The 18791-nt window shown below is 35.4% G+C and overlaps 1 protein-coding gene across 1 annotated transcript in view; it reads left to right on the top strand.

The window, feature by feature from the left end:
- The window catches only part of LOC136027251 (protein phosphatase 1 regulatory subunit 14A-like), a 67584-nt gene that overhangs the window by 22708 nt on the left and 26085 nt on the right, over window positions 1-18791 (top strand). Inside the window, exon 3 of the mRNA XM_065704323.1 lies at window positions 16344-16430. Within this exon, the coding sequence (XP_065560395.1) occupies window positions 16344-16430 (87 nt within the window). The remainder of the gene's footprint in view (window positions 1-16343; window positions 16431-18791) is intronic.

Below are 18791 nucleotides of genomic sequence, written 5' to 3'. Positions count from 1 at the left end.
GTAAGAAAGGTGAAAACATTTCAAGTGTTTTGTTTTGAGTAAAGCGCAAATTGTGTTCTGGTCTCGAGAAGGCATATGGGTTATCAGTCCTACTCATGCTAATTTTTGCTTGTTTTGAGTTCGACTCGGCTATTTATTGTAATTTTTGTTCGTTATGAGTTTCATTTATTATTAATAGTGATTTGTGGTAGTTTTAAGCCTGGAAGATTATTTGTCTTTATTTTTTCTCATTCTTGGCTTAATGGAGCTCTTTATTTTTCTTTGAAAAACTTGTCTAAAAAGTATTTTAAATTGATTTCTGTTCTTTTTTTATTGACATAGTCTTTTTCACGGAAAAAAAGTATTGTATATCTTTTCAATTTTCTTCTATAACAATCCGCAGTATGGGTTGCTATTTTTATGTTCAAGAAAAATTTTCAACAGTTTTTAATCCTGACACGAACAACATTCTTTAATTTAATTTATAGCTTCTGAAGTTGACCTGAAAATTAAAACTTAATATCATTCCCAAAAGATTCTTTCTATGCTCTTTGACAACCTCGGTATATTTACACTCCTTTTATTTATCTAAATTGTATGAACAGAACTATTAATAGTGGTATTCCCAAAACTTTTCAACTTAATACCCCCAGTCGTTCTCGATATATTGCTGAGGTGTCTCATTGACAACCATTTAATACGCTGCCTTTTGATTTTTTTAGAGCAACATCTAGTTTTAAAGTATAATGGGTCAGTTGCATAATTGTGGTGGTTGAAATGGCTAATATCACTAAAGACATAGTGGCAGGACCGTTCCAATATGCTGAATAAAATGGCTATAGAACATTTTAAACAAGTAAAAACAAAGTGAAAACATTTTAAATATATTTTTTTAACTTCATAACTTTAATAAATTAAAAATTATAAAAACTTTAAGGAATATATACCATTATATGTATAATAAACTGATAATCCAAAGCCAACTTTTGTTAGTAAAGTGTAAATTATGTTCTGGTCTTGAAAAGGTACGGGGGTTGTCAAATACATAATTTCCAGACCTTTCAACTACACTGAACAAAATGGCTATCTGTTTTGGTAATGGAAGGGAGTTGGGGGCGTTGTTGCCCTTCAGTCACTTTTGACTGATAAAAAGGGCACTAGCCCTTTCAATACCTAATTGAATGACCTTTCAATACCTAATTGAATGACTTAATACCACCCTCCGATGACTCTGAATCTTAAACCTCTGATTACCAATCCAACGAACCCCTTCCGAAGTTTATTCGATCACCTTGTCTATATATATATATTTTATATGCCCCAGGGCATAACTTACCTTGCGCTTAGGGCCGTGGGGGGTTGTCATCCTCAAATACATAATTTCTGTTCCTTTCAATTACTTTGAACTAAACGGTTATCTCAAAATTTTGGTTGAATGTGTTTGGGGGAATGGTGGGCGAGGGAGGGGGGTTAGTTGCCCTCCAATCACGTTCGACTATTAAAAAGCGCACTGGCCCTTTGAATTTCGTATGGAATGAGCTGTTTTCGAAGTTTTTTACGACAGCAAATGGGCATCTCAAAATTTCTATCAGATGAATTTCGATAAAATACGAGATGTGGTCGGGGATATCCACCCCCGATCACTCTGATTCTTAAAAAGTACACCAGAACTTCTGATTACTGAACCAGTTAGCCTCCTTCCGAAGTTTATACGATCATCCTTTCCATATATAGCTTATATGCCCCCAGGGCATGACGTACAACTGTTGCCCCGAGGGTTGTGGGGGGGGGGTGCCATCCACAGAGACTTTATTTGTAGGCCTTTCAATTACGCTGAACAAAATGGCTATCTCAAAATTTTTATTGGATGTGTTCGAGGAAATTGTGAATGTGGCGGGGGGGTAGTTGCCCTACAATCACTTTCGTCTGTTATAAAGAGCACTGGTTCTTTCAATTTTCAATCGAATGAACTGTTTTCGAAGTTTCTACAACAACAAATTGGGCACTAAAGATTGCCTACAGTAAACTAAAGCATTGACCTTCTTGCATTACAAGCCGCCCATACAGGTATCCGATGCTTTTGGGTAAATGACCTACATATTCCTGTCAGGACACGATTAGCAAACATTCGATCTTCATTGAATAAAAGCAATGTCCAGTTATTATAATACTTAATTCAAATCATGACTGTTATATGAATGAATGTTTTGTCTTTTGGAAATATTGTTTAGTATTGTGTTATGCATAAAGCTGTAATTAACAAAGTTGCATATATTTTAAGCACTGATATGATATCCCTTGGTCATCCATGATTCTACCTCCGAGTGACCCAATGTACCCCCCCCCCCATTTTCTGTCCTTTTTTACTTGATTTTTTTTTAACTTAGTTTTTAACTTTAATTTTTTGACTTAGATTTTTTTTTAAACTCATGTCTTAAAATGACGTAAAATATACTTAAAACGAAAAAATCCCTTGTGATATTTTCGAAATACGAAGTGAAAATGATATAGATATGTGTGTCGTGAATTTTGTTATTAGAAAAATAAAGTTTATAGTGACATTTTTTTCTTTTTTGGATTCGTAATTTTTTGGACTTCGATTTTTTTTTTTACTTGTGATTTTTTTTGAACGCAAGGTTTTGCTAATAACTCACAAAATTTTGGTAATACCATATAAGATTTTGATTATGCCAGAGAGCATTCTCATAAATACTAGACAAGATTTGGTAATACCAGGCAACTTTTTTGATAATATAATGCATGCTGTTTGCTAATTTCAGACAAGATTTTGTTAATACCACACAAAACTTTGGTATACTTGGCGGAATTTTCATAATGCCACAAACAATTTGGATGCCACCAAGCTAGGTTTGAATAATATCAGACAAGTTTTGATAATGTTAGAAAATATTTTGTTGATATGAGGTAAGATTTCGATGATATCACACAAAATTGTTTTATTACCTTGCAAAATTTCTGTAATACCAAAGAGGATTCTCATAATATCTGACAAGATGTTGATAATACCACGCAAAATTTTGGTAATAATTTGCAAGATTTTGATAAAAATCAAAAAAGATTATGATAACACCATGCTAGATTTGGATAATATCAGACAAGTTTCGATAGTACTAGAAAATATTTTGTTGATATGAGGTAAGATTTTGATTATACAACACGAAAACTTTATTATAACCTGAGGATTCTCATAATATCTAACAAGATTTTGATAATACTAGACAAGATTGGATAAAACCAGGCAAGATTTTGGTATTACCACACAAGATTTTGGTAAGACTTGGAAAACGTTTGATAATACCACATACAATTTTGATAGCACTATACTTGATTCTGTTAATAGCAGACAGGTTTTGGTAGTTCTAGAAAATATTTTGTTGATATTCGGCAAAATTTTGATATTTCCACGCACAATTTTGGTAATAACTCGCAAGATTTTGATAATCCAGTATAAGATTTTGATAATGCAATGCATGATGTTTGATAATATCAGACAAGATTTTGATAATACCTAACAAGATTTTGGCAATACTTGGCAAAATTCTGATAATACCACATACGATTTTGATAGCACCAAGCTAGATTTGAATAATATCGGACAAGTTTTGATATTACTAGAACACATTTTGTCAATATGAGGTAAGATTTCGATAATACCACACAAATTATTACTTTGCAAGATTTTGGTAATACCAAAGAGGGTTCTCATAATATCTGACTAGATTTTGATAACACAACCTACGATTATGATAGCACCATGCTATATTTGGATAATATCAGACAAGTTTTGATAGTACTAGAAAATATTTCGTTAATATGAGGTAAGATTTTGATTATACAACACAAAATTTTTTTTTTACCTTAGGATTCTCATAATATCTGACAAGATTTTGATAATACTAGACAAGATTAGGTAATACCAGGGAAGATTATGATAATGCAATGCAAGATGTTTGATAATATCAAGCAAGATTTCGATAATATCACACAATATTTTGGTAATACTTGGCAAAATTTTGATAATACCACATACGGTTTTGATAGCACCCTGCTTGATTCTGTTACTATCAGACAAGTTTTGGTAGTTCCAGAAAATGCTTTGTTAATATTACGTAAGATTTTGATATTTCTACGCAAAATTTTGTTAATAACTTGCAAGATTTTGATATTACCTTATAAGATTTGTACAATATCAGGGAGAATTCTCATAATATATGACACGATTTTGATATTACTAGGCAAGATTTGGTAATGCAATGCAAGATGTTTGATAATACCAGACAAGATTTTGATAATACCATACATGATTTTGGCAATACTTGACAAAATTTTGATAATGCCGCATACGATTTTGATAGTACCAAGCTAGCTTTGAATAATATCAGGACAATATACAATAATGTACAAGTTTTGATACTACTAGAAAACTATTGAGGTAAGGTTTAGATAATACTATGTAAAATTTTGCTATTACCTTGCCAGATTTGGGTAATACCAAAGAAGATTCTCATAATATCTGACAAAATTTTGATAATACCATGTAAGATTTTGGTTAAATTTTGATAATACCACATACAATTTTGATATCACATGCTAGATTTGGATAATATCGTTTTGATTTTGATAAAACTAGAAAATATTTTGTCATTCGCAAGATTTTGATAATATCATATAAGATTCTATAATACCAGAGAGGATTCTCATGATATCTGACAAGATTTTTATAAAACCACGCAAGATTTTTTCAATATCACACAAGGTTTGGAAATACTTGGCTAAATTTTTTATCATTGACACAACCTGTTATCATATGGCACCCTTACAAAAAAGTCACTTGACAGAACCAGCTGCTAATAGTCTAAAAAGTCTGAGTCCAAAAAATTGTGAGTCCTATAAATTCTGAGTCAAAAAAGAAAAAAAATGTCACTGCAAATTTTTTTTCTAATAGAAAAATTCACCACTAACTTATCTTCATCATCTTCATTTCATATTTCCAAAATATCACAAAATGAATTTTTTCTTTTAAGTATATTTTATGTCATTTTAAGACATGAAAAAAAGTTGAAAAAACTCTAAGTAAAAAATTTTAGTTGAAAAAATTATAACTAAAAGAAGTTCAAAAGTCGGGGGGAGGGGGGTACATTGGGTCCCTTGGAGGTTGGGTCGTGGATGACCAAGGGATGTCATATCATTGCTTAAAATATATACAACTTGAATAATTTCAACTGTATGCATACCCCATTACCAAACAATATTTTCAAAAGACAAAATACGTATTCATATAATTGTCATGACTTAAATATTAAGTATTATAACAACTAGACATTGATTTCATTCAATGAAGATTGAGTATTTGCTAATCGTGTCCTGACAGGAATATTTAGGTCGGTCACCCAAAAGCGTTGGATACCTGTCTGGGTGTGAGTAGGCCAATGCTCTAGTTGAGTATAGGCAATCTTTAGTGCCCAAATAAGAGTGTATTCTCTGTAGTGTATATGGTCATATTACTTGAATTTCGGTAAAATACAAGGTGTGGGGGGGGGTATCCACCCTCTGATCACTCTAAATTTTAAAAAGAGCACTAAGACTTCTGAGTACCAATCCGATGTGCACCCTTCTAAGGTTATACGATCACCCTTTCTATATATACCTTATATGCCCCAGAGTATAACTTACAACCCTTTCCTTGAGACCGAGGGGGTTTCTCATCCTCAAAGACATAATTTCCAGACATTTCAATTACGTTGAACAAAACGGTTTTCTCAAAATTTTTATTTTGAAAATTTAAAGGGCACTGGCTCTTTCAATTTCCAATCGAATGAAACCAAATGACCCTCTCAAAATTTTTATCAGACGCATTTCGGGGAAATACGAAGGGGGGTGTCTACCCTTTGATCACTTTGAATCTTAAAAAGGGCACTAAAACTTCTGATTACCAATCCAATGAGCCCCTTCCGAAGTTTATACGGTCATCCTTTCTATATATATCTTATGTGCCCCCAGGGCGTAACTTACAACCCTTACCCCGAGGGTTCTGGAGGGTTTGTCATCCTCAAAGACATAATTTTTGGACTTTTCAATTATGTTTAACAAATCGCTATCTAAAAATTAGGATTGGATGAGTTTGGGGAAATCGTTGATGCGGGAGAGGGGTTAGTTACCATCCAATCACTTTTGACTATTAAAAAGGCCACTAGCCCATTCAATTTCCAATGGAATGAGCTCTTTTCGAAGTTAATAAGACAACAAAAGGCCATCTCAAAATTTCTATCAGATGCATTTTGGGAAAATATAACGTGTATGGAGGAGATATTCACCCTCCAATCATTCTGAATCTTAAAAAAGGCACTAGAACTTTTGATTACCAGTGCAATGATCCCCCTTCGAAGTTAATACGATCACCCTTTCTATATATATATATATATATATATATATATATATATATATATATATATATATATATATATATATATATATATATATATATATATATGTATATATATTATATGCCCCCAGGGCATAACTTACAACCTTTACCTTGAGCGTTTTAGGGGATTGTCATCCTCAAATCCATAATTTCCAGCCCTTTCAACTACGTTGAACAAAATGGCTATCTCAAAATTTTGATTGGATGTGTTCAAGGAAATAGTGGGTGTGGGAGGGGGGTTTGTTGCCCTCCAGTCACTTTCGACTATCAAAACGAGCACTAGCCCTTTCAATTTCCAATCGAATTAACTTTTTTCTAAGTTTCTTTGACAACAAATGGGCCATCTCAAAATTTCTATCAGATGCATTTCCGGAAAATACGAGGTATATGAGGGGGTATGCACCCCATGATCATTCTGAATCATAAAAAGGGCACGAGAACTTTTTGATTATCAATCCAATGAGTCCCCTCCGAAGTTTATACGGTCACCTTTCTATATAAACTCTAAATGTCCCCTGGGCATAACTTACAACCCTTGCCCTGCGGGCTGGGGGGTTGTCATCCTCAAAGACATAATTTCCAGATCTTTCAACTGTGTTGGACAAAATGGGAATATCAAAATTTTGATTGGATGTGTTTGGGGACATGATAGGCGTGGAAGGGGGTTAGTTGCCCTTCAGTCACTTTCGACTATTAAAAAGAGCACTAGCCCTTTCAATTTCCAATCGAATGAGCCCTTTTCGAATTTTCTACGACAACTCCTTCGACACGAAGTACAAAGAGTAATGAGTAATAAAAAAGGGTAATGATAATACACTGTGCCCAGATCGCTATTTACTTTGGCGTGCTATTGCGCTGCCTATGAAAATGTATTGATCATGGTTCCAACCTAGTGAAGAGCGACCCTTGACCCTTAGTAACCAAAAGTTGGAAAACACGTTTTAAAAAAAAAGCTGTCTGGTGAGGAAAAGTTGACATTTGATGCTGATTCAGGACTGGTTACTATTATTTCGGTTAGGCTAATATTTATTGCGAAAATTATTTGCCATAACTAATTCATGGAAATTTCCTCAAAGTGCATGAAACTCCTCAAAACTAGCTTTGAATTGGAATAAAAAGCACACCATTGGAATCAGCTATGTCGAAAACCTTACTCAGGAGAATTACAGCCCCCCCATCTTTAACAAGAAGAAAATTGTTTTTTTTATGGGTTGCACTGACGTCTCCTATTTTTTTCAGGGGTGATCGTGTCTAACCAGTGGTTGTATAAGAATAGGACTCATTAGAAAGGAAATCGCCATATCTAGTGCCCCTTTTAAGTACAAAAGAAATCGTGGTACAGCCCGGTGGTGTTTTGTGCCACAAAATATAAGTTTTTGCATAACGAGGGCAAAACTGCCAGAAACCCTAAACAGTAAATTTTTAGCTCCCCATTTTGACAGACCACAGAAAAGTGGTGTCTTCTGTCATTTTGTATTTTTGTGGCACTAGGTATCTACCAAGTGACATATAGCGATCGCAAATTCTGTCGGTCGGTCTGTCGGTTTGTCTATCTATCGCGGTTTGGCTAGTTTAGGCACTTCTAGGTAAGCTAGGACGATGAAATTTGGCAGGCGTATCAGGAATCAGACCAGACTAAATTAGAAATTGTTGTTCCCCGATTCAACCATCTGGGGGGGGGGGGTGGGGGGACGGTTAAATTGGAAAATTAGAAAAAATGAGATAGTTTTAACTTGCGAACGGGTGATCGGATCTTAATGAAACTTGATACTTAGAAGGGTATCGTGTCTTAGAGCTCTTTTTTTCAATCCCAACCGGATCCGGTGACATGGGGGGGGGGCTAAAATCTTGGAAAACGCTTAGAGTGGAGGGATCGGGATGAAACTTGGTGGGAAAAATCAGCAGAAGTCCCAGATATGTGATCGACATAACCGGAATAGATCTGCTCTATTTGGGTGAGTTGGGGGGGGGGGTAATTCTGGAAAATTAGAAAAAATGATGTATTTTTTACTTTCGAAGGAGTCATCGAACCTTAATAAAATTTCATATTTAAAAGGACCTCGTAACTCAGATCTTTTATTTTAAATCCCTACCGGATTCAGCGTTATTGGGGGGGGGGGTGCTGGGGGGAACCGGAAAGCTTGGAAAACGCTTAAAGCGCAGAGATCAGGATGAAACTCGGTGGGAAGAATAAGCACAAGTCCAAGATACGTGACTGACATAACCAGACCGGATCCGCTCTCTTTGATGGAGTTGGGGGGGGGGGTAATTCGGAAAAATTAGAAAAAATGAGGCATTTGTAACTTACGAACGGGTGATCAGGTCTCAATGAAATTTGATATTTAGAGGGATCTTGTGCTTTAGAGCTCTAGTTTTAAATCCCGACGAGATCCGTTGACATTGGGGGGAGCTTGAGGGGGAAGCCGGAATTCTTGGAAAACGTGAACATTGAGGTATCTTTATCTTACGAATGGGTGATCGGATCTTAATGAAACTTGATATATAGAAGGATCTTATGTCTCAGATGCTCCAATTTCAATTCGAATCGGATCTGGGGGCATGGGCGTTGGAGGGGGGAAACAGAAATCTTGGAAACCGGAAATCTTGGAAAACGCTTAGAGTGAGAGATCGGGATAAAAATTGATGGGAAGAATAAGCACAAGTAGACACGTGATTGACATAATTGGAACGGATCTGTTCTCTTTGGGGAGCTGGGGGGGTGTGGATTTGGAAAATTTAGAAAAAATGATGCATTTTTAGCTTAAGAACGGGTGACCGGATCTTAATGAAATTTGATATTTAGAAGGAACTCATGTCTCAGAGCTCTTATTTTAAATCCCAGCCAGATCTGTTGACATTGGGGGGAGTTGGAGGGGGAAACCGGAAATCTCAAAAAACGCTTAGAGTGGAGATTTTGGGATTAAACTTGGTGCGTAGAATAAGCAAATGTCGTAGATACGTGATTGACGTAACCGTACTGGATCCGCTCTCTTTGGGGGAGTTAGGGGGTGGGGTTCAGTGCTTTGGCGGGTTTGGTGCTTCTGGACGTGCTAGGGCGATGAAAATTGGTAGGCGTGTCAAGGAGCTGCACAAATTAACTTCATAAAGCCGTTTTCCCCGATTCGACCATCTGAGGGGCTGAAGGGAGAGGAAAAAATTAGGTATTTATAACTTACGAGTGGGTTATCGGATCTTAATGAATTTTGATATTAAGAAGGACCTCGTGACTCAGAGCTCTTATTTTAAATCCCGTCTGGCGTTAAGCCTCTGATTTTCCTTTTAAATCAGTCTATTGATTCCTAGAATTCTCCTGGAGATCGTACCAAGTGAGCTCTTGGCTCTTCCGGCCGCGTCACAAGTGCCATATGAGCTCTTAGCATTTGTTATAACAAAACTTCAATTTTTGCCCAAAGAGAGTTAATATGCCGATGAATACAAATTCTAGAAAGCTTTTCGATTTTTCATGATTTAAAACCCACCCATCTTCAAAAACGATTGAACACATTTTTTTTCATTGTAACCTGATTTGAAATTAAACACCCCTGAAAGTTGAATCCTTGATCATGACTGGACGGAGTTTAAAAACGCATGGCTAGGTGTTGTGCTAGATTTAGGTGAAATAAGGTATCAAAGAGACTGCAAACCGATTCATTAACCGTAAGTAAAACAAATTATTTTACTATAATTGTTAGTATTATAGTTTATTGGGTTTGCACTTTTTTTTATGGCACTCGATATTTACCAAGTGACATATAGCGATCGCAATTTCTGTCGGTCTGTATGTCTCTTCCGGTTTTGCTAGTTTGGGCACTTCAAATAAGCTAGGACGATGAAATTTGGCAGGCGTATCAGGAACAAGACCATATTAAATAATAAATAGTCGTTCCCCCGATTCAACCATCTGGGGGGAACGGGGGGACGGTTAATTCAGAAAAATTAAAAAATGAGGTATTTTTAACTTACGAATGGGTGATCGGATCTTAATGAAATTGGATATTTAGAAGGATATCGTGTCTTATTTCAAATAAGACACGAATAAGAAATAAGCTCTTATTTCAAATCCCGGCCCGGTGATATTGGGGGGAGTTGGAGGGGGAAAATTGAAATCTTGGAAAATGCTTAGAGTGGAGGGATCGGGATGAAACTTGGTGGGAAAAATAAGCACAAGTCCTAGATACGTGATTTACAAAACCTGAACGAATCTGCTCTCTTTGGGGGAGTTGGGTGGGGGGAGATTAATTCGGAAAAATTAGAAAAAATGAGGTATTTTTAACTTACGAACGAGTGATTGGATCTAAGTGAAATTTTATATTTAGAAGGAAGTATATAAGTGATTGACATAACCGAATCGGATCTGCTCTCTTTGGGGGAGTTGGGGGGGGGGAGATTAATTCGGAAAAATTAGAAAAAATGAGGTATTTTTAACTCACGAACGGGTGATTGGATCTTAATGAAATTTGATTTTTGGAAGGACCTCGTGTATCAGAGCTCTTATTTTAAATCCTGACCGGATCTGATGACATGGGGGGGGGGTTGGGGAAAAACCGGAAATCTTGGAAAACACTTAGAGTAGAGAGATCGTGAGGATACTTGTTGGGAAGAATAAGCACAAGTCTTTGATACATGATTGAAATAACCAGACCGGATTGGCTCTCTTTGGGGAGTTGGGGGGAGGGTTAATTCGAAAAAATAGAAAAAATGAGATATTTTTAACTTACGAATGGGTGATCAGATCTTAATGAAATTTGATATCTAGAAGGGTCTCGAAAGATATGTTTATGTCTACTACGTTTTATAAATTTGTCTTCATAGCTTTATCGTAAAGTAACATACTCATATGTGCCAATTTGGTGAAACCTCTAGAGTGAAAAGGCTGGGAAGCGTAACGAGGTGCAATTCTAATCTCAGTGTTTTTTTCTTCTTTTTTTTTACATAATCTATGCTTGTGTGTAAAGATAGTGACAATGACATACCTCTTAGACCAATGGCGTATCCAGGATTATTTTTCTGGGAGAGGGTTTTTTTCCAGAGAAGGTTGTCACAAAGAAAGTTTTACAGAACGCAAAATTTGTTTTTCTTTGCATTTTTGTTTTTTACTGTTCGGACAAACATTTCATGGGGTAGGGGCTCTGGATAGGGCCTTGTCTGAGACTCCATTTGCGTGACAAAGTTGCACACATCTTTTGCCAAAATTTAAGGGCTTTTAAAATTAAAACTTATATTTAACGCCTATCGTGTTGGCTTTTTTGGTTTCATCGCTCAGTTAGTTCCAAACTTTTTTAAAAATAATTTTTTAAGGTTTACTGTGAATGCTTAAGGGAAAAACCAGCAGAAATTGATTGAAAAATAACAACAACAAAGTTTCTCTTACAGAATTAAAGAGCGAAGTTGAAAGTTAAAACGACCAAAATTGTTGCTTCGTTAATTACGGAAGATATATCTATAAAATTAGTTCAAATAAACTGACTTGTGATATTTTCAAACTTTTTTAGGATTCTAAAAACTAGCATCTTACTGGAAATAAGCTTGCTTGGGTTTTAAAGAGTATTATAATTGTATACTAGAAGTTATCGACATCATGATCGTTTAAAAACTATTAAGACACATAAAAATTAGTCTGTGTTGTATGCAGGCTAGTTATATGATTTTGTTCTCCTTAGAGAACATCCTGTTTTTGTGGGGTTGGTTTTGTATTTTTATTAAAGCGATATGTCTTTTCATTAATCTTGATTGTTATGGTGATTTTTTCTTTTTTATTGTTGTTGTTGTTGATCTACTGAATAATAAAAACACACCTCTGGAAATCAAAATTATTTTTTAGCAAAGTTTCCTGACTCATCACTCTCATATATAGGTTTTAGTCTGTTGTATTTTCTTGGTTAATTCTGTGAATCACGTGGTCGTGTCCGAGAGTCACAGAAAGGACATACCACAGAGTATACCAATTTTAATAACTTAAATTCGAAACTGTTAAATTAGCATTTTGTAACATGATTTGCTTATTCTTTGGTTGGGATTGTAACCTAATAGCTTCCTTAAAATGTGGTTTGCGACTTTGTCTGTAGTCATATATATATATTTGTTTTTACTGATTTAAATATGCCACAATCTAACGGAAGGATTTGTCATGAGTCACTAGCTTTAACTAAATTATGCATGCAGAAAATAGAATAATTGTAAGACATCTGGTTATAGGCCTAATATAATTTCAGTTTCTAATGGAATTTTTATCTGTTTTAAAAAAATTAATTTGTGGAAAAGGCAAATTCATTAGGCCATATTATGGGATTGCAGGTCAGGATGCGTGAAGGCAAAAACTAATCCCTGAAATAATCCAAATTTGAGTAGAGTAGCCTATCCTCAAAAATCAGAAAAGAGGAATATATATATATATATATATATATATATATATATATATATATATATATATATATATATATATATATATATATATATATATATATATATATATATATATATATATATATATATATATATATATATATATATATATATATATATATATATATATATATATATATATATATATATATATATATACATACATATACATATATATATATATATATATATATATATATATATATATATATATATATATATATATATATATATATATATATATATATATATATATATATATATATATATATATACATAATTGTGTTTGCATTATAATAATAGCGTTATCTCTTAAATTATATCCTCGTTCAACACATTTTTATATTACCAACTTCCTCTTCAGTACCAAGTTCTTGTACTTAATGTTTTTCTTCAGATTTCTTCTTCTATTGCATTTCAAGAAGTTTGCTTCTTTTTTCCTAGTCAGTCATCTTAGAAGTGTCTTTTATACCACAATTCACTTTTAATATTGTTATTCGCTTTTTATCTTCATGATTTCATCCAGGACCAGCTTTGACAGTCAAATCTTTAGGGTTTGGTTTTTGAAACTTCATACAGGTTTGGAGATACACCCTTCTATCAAGATTCAGCATATTATCTAATTGCTCAAACATGTCTTTTTCAGAATCTACTAAAGAAATGGTCTAAATCCTGATAGGCTATTCAGTTAATGTACACTATAAATCACCTTTAATGATGTATTTTACTATTAAAATATATCAGAAAGTAAATATAGAAAATCAATTGCCTTTTCAAGATAGCATTTTTAATGATCTTGTGCAATATTATTTGTAACCATAACAAATTGTATGAAGATAAAATATTCCTAACCTAAAATAAATCGGAAACGAATTAAGGCAGCTTTCAAAGGTATACACAAGTATGCAACCCCTCGTACCTGAAGAGGAAAAAGCTTTACGATTCTTGCGTGCAAGTTACTCTATAGCGGAGAGATCCCAGGACAGTCAAAAACAGTCACACAAACTTAAAATCCAGAACAAAAAGATGGAAATGTAAAGCATGGCAGAGTCTGGGCTTTCAACTTCAGCGGATAGGAGATGATCTTTTAGGATCCAAGAGTCCACTTTTTGCTTCCAATAAAATTTTTCTAGTTAAAGGGAAGCTGTCTTCGAGGGACCATGTGCCCATTTTGTGGCTGAAATCATAAAGATTGGAAGAATTTTGCGATCGGAGATGATCTTTTAGGGTCCTAGAGTTCACTTTTTTGCTTCCAATAAAATTATTGCTGTGAAGGGGAAGCTGCCTTCGAGGGACATTATGCCTATTTTGCGGCTGAATTATACACATTGAAATTCATTGCACCTTTTCAATCTAGACAAGATGCAGCATACTAAAGAAAAAAGAAACAACTTTCACTCTTTGTTTCTCCTATGTTATCCATTGAAAGTACTTCAGGGTTTCTGTTCAAAAATGGCGCAACATGCCATGCCTATCATTCTGCCTAAAAGTTCGTATTGCAATGGGTAAGGAATAGGCCGTTGAAGGGTATGACGCCCGTTTGTGCCTCCGTCAATATTGATGGAAAACCCTTGTGTGATACCGCTTAAAACAAGGTGCAACCCATCTATCTTTCTGCCAAGATCTGGTAGGTAGTGGGGGACTGTTGGGTTATTGAGATGCCGTGCTGTCCCACTTTGTGCCTCGGATCATAAAGATTCGAAGATCATAATATGCCTTCCATTTAAGCAAGATATTACATGCCTATCTTTCTGCTAAAAAGTTGGATTCGGAAAGGGAGGGAGTTTTGGAGGGGCCAAGGGCTAATTTGGTCATTCAATACTATAGGTTGAAAATCCTCTTATGATTCAGGTTCTAAAAAGCTGCAACATATCTACCTTTATGTTAAAAAGGTTTTGGAAAGGCTATGGAGTGTTTTCGGAGGGGCATGTCCACAGTCTGGTACTCCAGTCTTGCGGACGGAAAATCCTTCAATGATTCCGTTCCAATAAGGTGCATTCCGCTTACCCTTCTGCTTAAGGTGTTTTGAGATGGTATTAGAGAGGCTATTGACCAAGCGCGTATCCAGGATTTTTCTGGGGGGAGGGGATAAAAAAGTTTCAAAAACGCATAAGAAATTTGTACTTTTGTTAGGCGTTTGAGAGTTGCACAAAATTTCGGGGGTGGTTCAAACCCCGTAACCCCCTCCCCTCCTCGCCCCTTCCCTTGATACGGCCTTGCTATTGACCCACTTTGGTCCAGGTTGTCCATGTTTTGGTCCAGCTTGAAAACTACGAGATTATGCCGAACAAGATGTAAGATGTCTACTTTTCTGCTAAAAAGCCATTAGTAGGATGGGCGGGGGTATTCCTTTGCCCACTTCAAGTCTTTGGATATACAAATTGAGAATCCTTGTGTTGTTGTGGTTCAAAAAGGTGCAATATGCTTACCTTTTTATCAAAAAGTTGTGATAGAAGAGACAGGGGGAGGGAGAATAGAGGGACTATGGAGCAACTGGTTTTTCTAACGAACAGGCCTTAGCTTGCTTTTTAGAATAGTCATTATCCATTTTTTTGGGGGGGTACCACATAATTAAAGTTGCCAATTCCTCGGAATTTTCAAAATGGCCTATCCCATGAACAAGTTTTTACGCAAAAACAAACTTGTGCAATTATTAATTCAACAGTTCTTCAATGAGTATTGATCAGTGTTGAAAAGAAAATTGTCTCTCTCTTAGTTCAGAAATTGATTTTCTTGCTTGATAACTTTCCAATATCACTACTAAAAAAGGAGAAAAGGGGAACCCAAATCTTTTAAACAATGGCTAGACTTAAGAAGGTGCATGTTACACCGTCCTTTACCTCAGTCCCCCCCCCCCCAAAAAAAAAGGAAACCGCAAACTCAATATAATCAAGAAGAGAAATCGCTTTGGAAAGTAGATGGTAGTACTTTCGGATTCGTGAGAAAATGCTCCTTTTTTAGATCTCCCTGTTTTTCTTAAGAACATATTTTGGCAATAGGCCCAAATGGTATTTGCGCATCTTTAGCACTTTTAGTGTTTAATCAGACTTCAGTTTGAAACTTCCGTGTGCCCGCTCGAATGGAGCTTTCCACTTGAAAGCACAAACGCGGTTCTAAAAAATGAAAGTGTGGTGGACAAATTTTAGAAAATCGTCTCTTACATAGGCTATAAACTCCGCTTGAGCACACACATTGTTGTCTTGTCTCAAAGACAAGCGGAAACCATCCTATTTGGCTTCAGGCAAGAATCATATACAGCTTTCCAAAATGTAAGTTCGGCTCTTCTGATACAGAGGTTACACCCTTACCACTTTCTCGCGAAAAACTCTAGTCAGCGACAGAACAAATATGACCTAACCAAAGTGTGTCTCCCGCAACACTATTGGATTATAACTCTCATAATCCCTTTAAAAACCATTGCCTTTTGTTATCTTGCAGTTGAGAAGAGTTTGAGCTATATGGAAGTTTTACTCAAATATTAGATACTTAGGTTGCCTATTTATTTATTTGCTTTTAGGATGACACGCAAACACATGATGTTGACCTGGACTTGGATGAATTGTTGGATTTAGATGATGATATATCCAGAAAAAGATTTCTCAGGGTTCGTTATCTTTTATTCTTTTCTTATTTTATCTCATTTCAAGTCTTATCAAGAGCTTTTGCTTTTTTAAGTTAGTTCACATAAACAGTTTGCTTCAAGTAATGAGAAACTACACAATCTGCTGCAATATGCTAGGTTTAGTGTGCTCCTAAAGGGTGGAACGTTTACCCTTAACGTATTCGCTGAGCTAGCCATTGATACCTGAAACTAATACAGTTAATTGCCCAGACTTATCCGATCCCATGCTGATTCAGTTTCTTATACGTCAGTTAACCATGAGCCTCTCCGAAAATTCCGTGTCAGTTAGCATAGTTTTTTCTTCTAGTCCTCTCCTTTTGATCTGTTCCATTCATTTTAACCAAATATAAAAACGGGGTTTGAAATAGTGCGAAAGTTAGAAGTAGTCATTTATGTTATATTTTATTCTAAACCCCTCACAGAGAATACGTGAGAGAAAAGGCCTGGGAACAAATATGCCAGGGTATCGTCATTCTATGAATCTACCAATTTGAGGAACGAAAGATTGCTTGGCTACCGGCCTACCAACTTTCAAGTGAGGCACTTGAAAGCTGCGGACTCCTTGGAAATCTATCCCTGGCTCCGTGGCATGTTGAAAGTTTGCTGGCACAATGAATGACGAATCACGGACAGAATTTATTGTAAAGCCGTTGGTAATCTGGCTGATTAATAAAAATTAATCAGCCAGGTACAACGTCAACTGAGGATAACAAATCAAGTAGACGCAACAACATGCACTGCCAACTTTCTAATCCCAGTTTCAAACCGTAGTCAATATAATTAATTCATTTAATTATAGTTCATTCTTTAGATCATTTCAATACGTCAGGGAGCTTCCAATAGGTCAGGGAACCAGGGGCATATTTTTTAGGCATACGTCCAAGCGCCTTTGTTGTAGACTACGTGCTGCATTTGTATGAACAACAACTTGCATTTAGTTTAATTCTTATGTTTTGAGGCAAGGTAAAACAAGATTAGCTTGAATACATGATGCATTTTAAACGTTGCAACATTCAGTTAGCTTCAGCAAAGAGATAATGAAAGATGTTTAAGGCAGAAAAGGCGCAGTTTGAGACCGTCTTTAAGGATCTTTTTTTCTTCTCGGACACAGTGTTTTAAACTCTTCAAGGGGTTGACAACTATAGCGTTTAATTGATGACGAAGGAACAAAACTAAGGTATTGTTCTCGCGGCACTTTCATTGGTGGATCCAACCTACTACTGTAGCACTTCAACCTAAGCTACTGTAGCACTTCAAGGTGCCTAGGCAGCGTAAATCTAGTTTTTGTTCGTTTTAGGTTTGATTTGATTACTCAATAATTTGATTCCTGCTCCTTTAATATTCCATATATTCCTATCTAGTAGTAATTTTTGTTTGTTGTAAGTATGACTTGTTTTGTGACTTTATTTTTGCTCGTTACATGTGTTAAAATTACTTTTTACTTTCTTTAGAATTTTGTTTTTTGGAAATCGTTTTTGACATAAATACAAGAACGATGATTAAAATGAATGGAGTAATTATTGAGGCACTAGCTTGATTTCGGTAGGTGGTGAATTGCTGAGCAAGATTAGATTTATTAGACAAAGAGGTACTGTAGATGAAGTTCGAAAAGAAGAACAGTTTGGTTTTAGGGATGAGAAAGGGTGCGCTGACCGATATTTTAATCTTGAATTAATAAATTGAGAACCATCTGAATTAATTGTTGAAACGTTTTTACGGTTCAGGGTGCGAGAAAAAAGGTTGGAAAACTATTGTTACAAATATTAAGTGGCTTAAATTGGGAATAAATGAGGACGAAGTGATGGTGGTAGATACCGAGAAAACTGGCCGAGGGGATGCATTCACATACCTAGGTTGTATTATTAGAAAGGACGTGGATGAATTTAGTAGGAAAAAAATAAAAAAAGTGAAGGCACAGGGCGTTTTTTTCCAGTTGTAAAAAATTGGAAAGAATAAGAAGATAAGTCTTGATACTAAGATTATGAGTCTAGAAGCCTTAGTAATGGCAGTCAAGTTTGGTCAAAAATTTGAGGGCGGTATGGCAGAACCGTTCCAGAGGAATTGTTTATTTGTAGTTTTTGGTGCTCGTTTGAACGATTACATATCAAGCAATAAGGTGTTCGAAAAATTTGGTTCGATTCAAATGTGTGGGGCTATAATGAGAGAAGGTTAGTTGGCCAGGATTGGTTTTACTCATTATGGATGATAAGCTACGAAATATCATGCTTTTTGGTAATGAAATAAAAAAACAGTTTTTTTTTAACTGAAAGTAAGGAGCAACATTAAAATATTAAAACAATCAGAAATTATTCCTTATATAAGAGTGGATACCCCCCTACCTCA

Source organism: Artemia franciscana, chromosome 5, assembly GCF_032884065.1.
Source record: "Artemia franciscana chromosome 5, ASM3288406v1, whole genome shotgun sequence".
In the NCBI taxonomy this organism is placed as follows: domain Eukaryota; kingdom Metazoa; phylum Arthropoda; class Branchiopoda; order Anostraca; family Artemiidae; genus Artemia; species Artemia franciscana.
Note: the sequence above shows the minus strand (reverse complement) of the source record. Positions and strands in the feature narration are given on the sequence as shown.